The following is a 10,594-nucleotide window of genomic DNA, read 5'->3' as shown; positions in this document are numbered from 1 at the left end:
TGTGCAGCTCCAAGCTTTGCCCCTTGCTGGAGCTCAAGAGGTAGAAGCCATTCCAGCCCTTCCCACACCATCTCTACTCCTATTTTAAAGCTGACTAGTGCCCCCTCAAACAACCCTGACCCAGCAGAGAGTATGTGTGATGATCAGTGAGCACAGATGGGGACAGTTGCAGCAGCTCAAGTCACTGTCCCTGGATCCCAGCCCCAGTGATCAGATGGGCCTGTACTGTAGGAAGTCACCCACAAGACTGGGACCATGCGAATATCCTCAGGTGAGTCCAATTCTTAATCCAAACTAACCTTGCTCAGTTGTCCTGAAACAAAACAGGAGAATCCCAGTTCATGGTTTCTTTTTTAACCAATTATGGCTTTTATAAAGACAACATACTTAGATCTTATATCAAACACTTTTATTTTTAAAGTGAGAAGTTCACTAAGCATAGCTATAGGAGAGTGAAATATTTAGAGTAGAAAAATTGTGGGTGCCAGCCAAAATTGTGGGTACTTCAAATACTGTCACAGCAGTTATTCCAATAGCACTTTTCCAGCATAGCAGATCACACGTGTTAAAGTTAACTGCATTCTCTGAACACCTCTCCATGGACATGTCAATGGACAATGACAGAAGCAAACATTCAGGGACTCCTGTCCTTGAGATCTTACAGAATGGATTTATGCACACCTCAAAACAAATACATTATAACACATTCAAAACAATTCACATCTACTTAAAAAAATATTTTGACTTCAAAGGAATTGGCAGAAAGACTTAAAACAACAAGAGGAGGATAGGAAAGAAACAGATTGCTACTTTCATGTGCAAGGTACTTGATTCTTGAATTGAGAATCAGTGTCAGTCCTCACTTCCAACATCACATCGAAAAAGCGTGGTGGAAAAATAAGTCACCTTCAATATGAAGGATGTGAGCTGTGCACACTGACAACACTCTCGAAGATACAACAGCATTGCAGGAGGAATGCCAGTACACAGAGTGGACCTTTTTCTGAGGCCAGACACTCATGAGTCATCAGATGACCCTTCAGATATCTGGGTTAAGCAACTACAATACTCTGGTTTAATCAAGGCACTTGCAAAGAGCTATTTTTGACATGACATAGAGTCCCTACAAGTTGTTGTTAGCCATTGGTGATGGCATGTCTTTTTGGTTAAGCAGCATTCTATACTGAGAACCCGAGCATGATGCCTTCATCACAAACAAGGTCACTTATAACATGACGACTGCAAAACCAGATTTGCTTCAAGTTTCCCCAAATCATGGTTTCTGATAAATCATGTTTGAACAGAAAGGCTTCCCTTAAAATTTTGATTCTCCAGAGTTATATAATCCACCTTTCCCCAACACCCCTAAAGTTTGGTTTTTTTTCCACAAGAATACATAGAATGGATATTTTTCTCCTCTCTACAAACTATTTACCCAGGAGAGAACTGTAAAACCAACTTAAAAACGCAAAATAACCTTACATTTTCTCACCAACGGTTAAGTATCAGACCTCCTGCTCTTATTCTAACTCAAGCTACAGAGCCCTTTATAAACACTTTTCAGACATTCCTCGTACCATTAATACAGCTTTCCATCACCATCAACTGGCTTTCCTCAACCTTTCTTTCCTCAATGTGAAAGCTCGTGAATTGAGAGGGAAGGAGAAATGGCATTGAAAACGTATTACTTTTATGAAAGTGGAGTTCCAGGCTGTTACTGGATCCTCCACAGCCAAATTGGGTAGCATCATCCTTGTAGACCCCAACACTAAATTCTTTAAGTGGCTATCTTTTTTGTAGCCAGGTCTCGAAAGCTCAAACCTAAACTACTGAAGGAAAGTAGCTAAGACTTCCTACTATTGAGCAATATAGACCTGGGATTACATGGGGAATCTGACAGGCCAAGATCAGTCACTAGGTTGCTTAATTCATCGATAAGAGGCCAAGTTCTCCACTCTCCCCCAACTCTGCCATTCTGGGAAGAGCCCGCTGGCCAGCCTAGGACTGCCAAAGATTGTTGGCTCTAACTCAGTCTTGGGTGGCACCCGGTGGAATGCACTGTCCTGCGATGCCATCTGTGTCTGCACGCCATCAGGTTTCCATTGCACATGGACAATTCTATAATTCTGACCCTCATTATTGTCCCAGAAGACCTGCCCATTAGCATGGTAAGAAATGCAGAATTCGATCTGCTCCTCAGTTGGAATGACAGAGGGTAAGTCAATGGCAAACGAGAAGGTGTCACTATCTGAGCCTCCGTACACATTTTTCATGTAGGCACAGTCCACATTGGTGTAGCTTTTCCAAGTATCAAAAGTAATACGGATCTGAACCTTCTTCTCAAAGCTCACGTTTTTCACTTTCACAGTCCCAGTCACTGTTCGCTCTTGCAGAGAGCAGTTCTCCAGACACACAGAGTTCTTCTGAAAGTGGTTCCGAAAACTTAAGTAATCAGTCGAAGGCTGAGGGAAATCTAAAATCAAGTTTTTCTCCTCATGGAGTTTTAAGCCCGAAGACAGATCATTAAGGTCCAAGAGATCAAACTGCAGATCCCACGCTGGTTCTTCTGGGAGGTCAGAGAAGACATGGATGGCGGTGAGAGAGAGGCCCTTGGAGTCAGCAAACACAACCCGTTTCTTGGCTTGGTTGTGCGAATGCTTCCAGTCATTCTGTGATTTGGCTTCCTGTTTTATATTGAGACATGGTTTCAGAGGCTTTAATTTGTTGACAAAATTTCGTCGTTGAAAGTCATCATAAGGGCCCAGGAAACTCTTCAGAGGTGGCGAATGAGCCAAGCACAGCCTCATGGCCACATCCACTGGCATGACCGAACTTGTCAAAGGCCGTGGATCTAAGACCTGGATCATCCTGGAATACAAGAAGAAGAAGGGTTATCACCTGGATCTGGAATGTTCTTCCCCTGGTCCCAAATATATACTATTTTTGTGTTGGCTAAATTATAGCCTGCACGTATCAGGGAGGTGCTACCATATGTAGTAAAAGAAAATATAGACAGCTCTACCCTTGACTGGCCACAAGGTCATAGGTTAACAGCTTAAAACACTTGGGGAGGAGGGAGGGTGTCTTAGTTTCAGCATCTGAGAAATAAAAGGGTTGGAACACATAATTTTTAATACAGCTGTAAAAACCACTGGCTCTGTTCTCAACCAGGGCTTCTCAAACCTGTCTGGTCATAATGGCTTAGGGAGCTGGTTTTCTTTCTTGCTTTCTTTCTCTTCAATGCAGATTCCTAGGACTGAGAGCCACTGAGGCAGAACCTCTGGGGTGAAGATGAAGAGATACATATGCTCTTAAAGCTTCCCAGGCAATGCTAATGACCAGACAGGTTCTGGAACCAAAGTTCCAGACTCAAAGCTCCCTCTGGCTGCTTTGCTGATTTTGCTGCTGAATTGATCACCCTTCTCTGAAAAGGTAACCCACTTGAAAAGAAAAGAAAAAAAAAAAGCAATACAAAATTCTCATGAAACAGTTTGAGAGTAAGACAGCTGGAAAGAGTGAAGTCAGGGGGGTTATTATATCTGTACTTTGATTATCATTCTCTTCCTCATTTCCCACAAATGACCAACTGAAATGTAAGCTAGCAATGAATGCACTTAAAGAAAAACCTGACATAGAATCTATGTTTCATATAGAAAGACATCCGTGACGAGTGCGTATTTAAGAAGAAAAAGCTGATTACCTGAAAATTGGACTGTTTGTAATATATATGTATGAACTTGTAAATGTATAAAAACAATAGAAAATACACCAAAAAGTTAATTATTTCTGGGTGATAGGACTGTAGGTGATCTATTGTCTTGGTACTTTTTTTTGGCATTTTCTAATGTTTTGGCAATGGATATTTATACCTAGCAAGATAATAAAGCTCTTTAAACATTTAAACATAACTATGCTCAGCAATACTAAATTAAGAGGCGTCCATCAAGATCAAGATTTTTTGTTGTTTTTTTTTTTCCTGGCTCTTAGCCCTCAGTACATATTGCCAAGCTTATGGACTTTTTTCCCCTATCCTAGCCTTACCGATAAGAGGTGTGTGTATATTGTATATGACATTTCTTAGTAACTCTTCACAGCAGCTCTAAGCATGCAGGCAAATGGTCATTATCACAAAACGGATAATAAAAGGACATTCACAGAATTTACTTTATCAGTCCTTGGATTTTTCTGGAAGACATATAAACTTAGAACAAATGAAAGCTGTAGCTATATTTGTGGGTCTAATAATAGTTAACAGGCAGGATTTTTGGAGAAATTTTCTGCCAAGTTATGTCTAAGGAAGCTATTTAAAGTAGTTTTGTGGGAGGTTTGTTTTGTGGGCTTGCTTTGTAATTTATTTTTTGCACTTATAGAAAGACAGTTTTAGAATTTAGCGATTTCCCTGGCATTTTAAGTCCTGACCAAGAGTTCAAAAAATCATCATTTGCTCCAACTCTGAGACTGCGTGTACGATGGCCAACCATGGTAAGAGCGGACGAGGACGAACCATAGTCCTATAGTTTTTCCCCCCATGCTACACTACCCAACCAAGCAATGTCAAAGTGTTGTTCCCCCAAGTTAGGAATCCTTGGGACATCTGTGCAGGACCAAGAGATAACAAACAGTCCATAATGGAACCCCCACTAAATCTAACTCCTTAAACCAGCTTCTGGTTTAAGAGGCGGATTACCAAAATCAGCTCCGCCTCAGAAACACAGAGCAAATCTCTACACCTCCGAGGCTTCGCGGATGCCAGATTGCACACAACAGTCGGTCAACTTGGCCTCGCGTGGAGTCTCCATTTGCAGAGACGACCGAAGGGAAAGGCAGCCCAATCTCCCCGCAGCGGCGCGCACCCCTCTCGTCCCGGGCGAACCTACCTGGTGCAGCTCATTAGGCAGAGAGGGCAGCGGACCGAAGGAGGTGGCACTCGCTGCCTGCGCAAACTCTCACCCGGTCCCCAGCTGTCCCCGCTGGGCAGCAGCTCCGGCGGATTGTGGGTGCGGCGCCGGAGAGGACCCCCCCTTATCTGCTCCTGACCACGTGACCCAACTCCTCGGACCAACCAGCGCCCAGCTGGGGCGCGAGCCCTCGCGGGGAGTACGTGACCGCCGTGGTGCTGGAGTGGCAGGGCTCGAGGGTGGGGCGGGGTGCTTGGGGACTCCCCCCCCCAGCTTGACTGAGCTGGCCCGGGGCGAGGGGGCGCGAAGGCTGCGCCGCACCTCGCGGGTGCTGGCGAGGGGAGAAAGCTGCAAACCTCACCCGGGAAGGAGATGCCTGTGGAGTCTTGAGGAAGGAGTCTGTACACGGTGAAATCTGAGCACAGAAAGCTGTGGATAGTTCCAAATGTACCCAGCATTTGAAATGTTTATGTTGTCCACTGCGTAGTGCACCCGCTCAGCTTCGCCTGAGTAGAAAAAAGCTGGCTGCATGTGTTTGGGTTAGGGTGAATTTACAAATGCACCAGGCACTAGACGAAGGCTGCTGGAGATCAACCATCTCTAACAAATGTTGTTAATAAAGCATGAGCATGCTAGCCCCGCAAAACAGGGAGGTAGCATTTAATTATAAGGAACTTTGTATTTCGATCTATTTTTCAGTTTTTCTCCCTGGAAGAGAAAACTAAAGCCAGAAGTGAAATGTCCCTTTTCACTCACGTGGCCGGTCAGCCACAGAGCCAGTGGTCAACCCAAATCCCTCAGCTCACTTCTGACATCATTTGGCAGTGCTGTGGAAACCAAAATGTTAAACTATCACACTGTAAGTTTCCTGACTCTCTGAGCCAGTTATTTTCACTGAGGTTTCGTTATTTTGTTTAGTTTGGGGAGTTTTTAGACCATCAATCACAACCATAAAATTGAATTTCTAAGTAGAGTATGAATTATTTTTTTAAAACCCACCTCCTACTCCTGCTCTATTAACTTAGATATCCAGGTGTCAATTAAAATGTACAAAAATCCTTGTGTCTTTTAAGCAACTGTCAAACAGCGAAATTGTTAAAGTGGAGTGATTAAAATGAAGAAAAAGAAACTCATGCTGAATATCACTGGGGAAGATAGTTCGTGCTTGGGCCTGAATTTTGAAATGAAAACTCCAACTATAGCAGACTCACTAGCCCCTCAGCCCAACCAAAACTAGCCGAAAGGACTTAATCTGGGTTTGACACTTGCTAGATACTTTCCCATCAACAATTAGAATGATAGAGGTGGAAGGTGCTCTAGGTTATCATTGCCTTCAAAGTCCTTATTTCACAAATGAGTAATCTAAAACTCAGACAAGCTGCACTGCTTGCCAGAAACTGGTTAGGTCAGAGCCCAAACTAGAACACTGGGTCGAGTTTTTTTCACCACTCATGATCATATGTTGAGCTTAAAAAGTGGATATTACCAATTAAAGTTATGGAGAAACATAAAATAATAAGAATGTGTTGTGATCCCATTTTGGGGGAAAGGTGTGTATTCATAGATAATATAATATGCTCTACCAAAATGTTAGCAGTGCTTATTTTTAGATGGTGAGGTTATGAGTAATTAAAAATTTCTTTGTCATTTTGCTTCTCTGTATTTTTTAATTCTTCTACAATGAACATGGACTTCTGATTGAGAAAATGATTAAGAAATGATTTTTAAAGGACTTTAAAACTTTTAGATTCAGCTAACATGTATAGCCTATCTACTAGGTGACAAAAACTGTGTTGGCACCACACCTCATGTCATTCACTCATACAGTCCGTTTGAGTTTGCGCCTCAACATTCATGCTGCTTTCTCTCCTGCCCCCTGGTGCTGACTGGTGCCATAAAAGCCACTCTCACTGAACTTCCTAAAAATAGAAGATCAGCAAAACAGGGCTCTCTCTTAAGAGGAGTCAACACTCAATAAACCTCTAAACTGGATGATCTAGTCCCTCTCTCTTTTTTTTTTCCACCTTCATTGAGATCTAATGTAACATTGTGTAAGTTTAAGGTGTACAATGTGTTGATTTGATACACTTATGTATTATAAAATGATTACCGCCAGAGAATTATCTAACACCTCCATCATATCACATTATTACCCTTTTCTTTTTGTGGTGAGAACATTTAAGATGTACTTTCTTAGCAACTTTCAAGTATATAATACAGTATTATTAACCATGATGTACATTAGATCCCTGGAAGTTTGTACTATTTGACAATTTCCCCATTTCCTCCATCCCCCCACCCACAGCCCCTGATAACCACTATTTTACTTCCTGTGTCTATGAGTTCAGCTTTTTTAGATTCTGCATATAAGAGCTATTGTACAGAATTTGTCTTTTTCCATCTGACTTATTTCACTTAACATAATCCGGCCCCTCACTTGTCTCCTTTCTGGCTTTTACTGCCCTTCATTATGAGATGAGAGGCATTGGGATGGAATCAGCGTTCTTAGGAGCTGCACCAATGAAGAACGTAGATTAGGAATTGTGGGGAGTTTTATTATTATTTGTAGATTTTCTCCAGCTGTGGTTTGGCAGTATCCAAACACTGCGTTGTCCTCCTTATCCTGATAATAAATCTACTAGTGAGGGCTTATTGATCTATATAGTGTTTCCAGCCATGCCAGGGATTACAAGGACTCATAAGTCACAGGCCTTTGACCATAAGGATGTTACAATATTTATTATAAAAGTACAAGTTTAAATTCATGAAATACCCAGGGAACATTTTAAGGAGCTACAGAGAAAGCAAGGGGGTGATGATTGTGTGGCTTACACAAGTGGGTCTCTTACAACATTCATCCATCATATTTCCAGAGATGTGCCCTTGTAGGAAAAAAACACCCTGGGGGAGGTTCCCAGGTTGCCAACTCCTTTTCCGCAACCTTGCCCTTTTTTTCAATGCTCAATTTGAAAAAGTGTTTGAGAATTCAACCTTCCAGCTCTTAATATTAAAATGTCAGTACTTTAACCACATTTAGTAGAATGAACCTCATAACTGAACTTCATTACCCACAGTGTAGTCAGTGAGGTTGAAAATTGCTCATTTGTGTGTGTGTGTGTTTAATTATTTTTATTTATTTATTTTTGAAAACTGCTCATTTTGATTAAAAGGACTGGCATTTCTATTTTTTTTTTGGCATTTCTATTTTTGAGAGCAGAGAGGAGCCAATTCACATGTCTCAGTGAATAGTAAGCTCTTAACACTAATTTCTTTTTCCTTCTTTAGCCACATTGGATGGGAACACAAATATTAGGTGAAGGAGTATAATTTGAAAACACACACACACACAGTGATTACTTTGGGTCAGGCACTGTTTTTAAGCACTTTACAAATATTAACTCATAATATTTATAAGAATCCTATGAAGTAGAAACCATAATGATTATCCCCATTTTACAGATGAGGAAACTGAGGAGGCTTTGGGAGTTTAAGTAACTTGTACAAGATCACACAGCTAGCAGATGACAGGACCAGATTTCAAACCCTGCTAGAGTCTATGCTCCACATATGAGTTGCTCTGTAAAAAACAAGCACCATACTGGTACCTACCAAGACCAAAAGGAAGCTCTGTAGAAGCCCAGAGAAATTCAGACAGGTAGGGCTCCTTGTGGAATACCTGTGGAGGCTTCAAGGAAGAAGTGGGACTTGGGAAGACCAGGAAAATAGGAAGCATTTGAATATGGTAGAGTTTCATCTTTAGAGCATTTAGATGATAAGAAACCAGCTATGGGGCTCAACCAATGAGTAAATGAGATCACACTTGAAATGGTGCCAGCAGCACGCCATTCTTTTCAAATGACATAATCCCAGAGGGCAATAGAATAAATTAAAATTGTTGCTGAATAGACTATGCTATTAGCCATTCAGTTTGCTCTGGAGGAATTTTCCAGTGTAATTTACACTGCCTGAAATTTTTTTAGTTTTTACCACATTACCCCACTTTTAAACATCCTTGTAAGAGAGCAATTTGGATCCAGGTGTGAAGCATGATCATTGTCACCAACAGTAAGTGGTTAAAGAAAGTGCAAGCACCGCCTGAGACATATAAGGGGTCTCAGCTGAGGTGAGGCAGAAAGAGAGGAGAGGGGAACAAACAAAGGATGATACACTTGGCCTCTCCAGTAATCTGTTGGGAAGAAGAGATAAAAAGACAAGTAACCGTGCCAGGTTGGCTCAGTGGTAAATGGGCTGTGTGAATGTTATACACATTTACTATACGTGCTTCCAGATTTCGGTGAAAAGAGAGGCCTCCGGGGCCAGGTGGTCACAGAGGATCAGGATATGTAAGGTAACTGCTAGGAGAGAAGTTTGCCTAGAGGGGAGGATTCTAGTTGGAGAGTGTTGGGGGGAAGGGCCAAAGGAGAGAGAATCTTAAGTGTTAAAATTTGTTTCTAAAGTCCCCTGGACGGTATTGAACAACATTAGAGAACTGAGTGCTACAAAACAAACAAGCAAAGAATGAAATGATTCAACTGTAGGGGAGAAATCATTCTCATGTGTCGATAATTATTTCTCCAAGTTGCTGCAGTTTCTCCATATTCTTTGAAGGATTAGGGTGAAGAAATGTATACGGGACCTTAAAGTGTGAGAAAGGACCTCTGAAGAAACCTTTAAACCACAACTGAAGGGCTTTTTAAAAAAGCTTTAATATGAAAATTATGTGAGAAGAGATGTGTTGTGCAGGGGATGGAGAAGGAACTAGCCCAATGGTACTGAAGTTCAAAGGAAATATCAACATAGGAAAAATCAAAATGAGAAGCAGGAATATTGTAAAAAAGAATAATGAGGACGTACTAGCCCTATCAACTTAAAATGTATTATAAAAGTTAGGCGGTTTTTTTAAAATTGGTATTGGTACATGAATAAAGAATCAGATCGGTGAGATTAAAGAGTCCATAAATAGACCTACTTACATGTAAGAATTTAATTAATATATGATACAAGTGGGCATGTCTAATAAGGGGAAAGGAAGAATGGATTATTCAATAAATGGGCAGCTAGGCTATCCATTTGGAGGGGAGGGGAATGGACGAACGTGTCCAGAAATTGCATTCATTTCATGCCTCTGTGGAGGGGGACTAAAGTGCTTTGACCAAACAGCAATGTGCACATAAAAAGGCACCTTCAGAGGGAATATTCTGCAACGGGACTGCTGGCCCTGGGCACTGTCATTTTTATGACCTGAAGAGTTTTCCTTTTAACTCGGGGCTTGTGGGAAAGACAAAACGTATTGGGCAATGACTAAATCCACTCAGTAAGAAAGAACTGATACAGTGTATACCCTTTAATTCTGTTTTTCTCTGTCTGCAGTTCCTCCTCTCTAAGAAGCTGGAGAAGAGGCTTTATGAGCGTTGCTGGCTGGGTTTGTCTGTGCTGAGTCAGTCTGGTGCTCTGTGCCTGTTCTCATTGTTCTCAGTAGGTCACAATGCACACCTCTAGTTTCCGTCCCACATTTTGCTAAATCTTAGCATTCCGAATGGTTGTGACTTTGCGTTCTGATTCTTTCCCTGCCAACTCAAAAGCCTCTGAGATGTAGCAGTCCTCTGTCTAGCCACTTTTGACTCACCAGGCTCATCTTGTCTAGAGACAGATATTTTTCTGCTTTGTGATCTGGTTTCTGGACTCAGTTGTGAACT

At 41.7% G+C, this 10,594-nt stretch overlaps 1 protein-coding gene across 1 annotated transcript; it reads right to left on the bottom strand.

The window, feature by feature from the left end:
• Window positions 1-355: 355 nt before the first annotated feature.
• On the bottom strand, window positions 356-5,022 carry PPP1R3C (protein phosphatase 1 regulatory subunit 3C). The gene is made up of 2 exons (XM_081073977.1): window positions 4,878-5,022; window positions 356-2,868 (listed from the first exon to the last, which is right to left on the bottom strand). Exons 1-2 carry the CDS (start codon window positions 4,889-4,891, stop codon window positions 1,929-1,931), a joined length of 954 nt encoding a protein of 317 aa, XP_080930103.1. The 5' UTR covers window positions 4,892-5,022; the 3' UTR covers window positions 356-1,928.
• Window positions 5,023-10,594: the final 5,572 nt, after the last annotated feature.

The sequence above is a fragment of the Rhinolophus hipposideros genome, assembly GCF_964194185.1.
Source record: "Rhinolophus hipposideros genome assembly, chromosome: 15".
Taxonomy (NCBI): domain Eukaryota; kingdom Metazoa; phylum Chordata; class Mammalia; order Chiroptera; family Rhinolophidae; genus Rhinolophus; species Rhinolophus hipposideros.
Note: the sequence above shows the minus strand (reverse complement) of the source record. Positions and strands in the feature narration are given on the sequence as shown.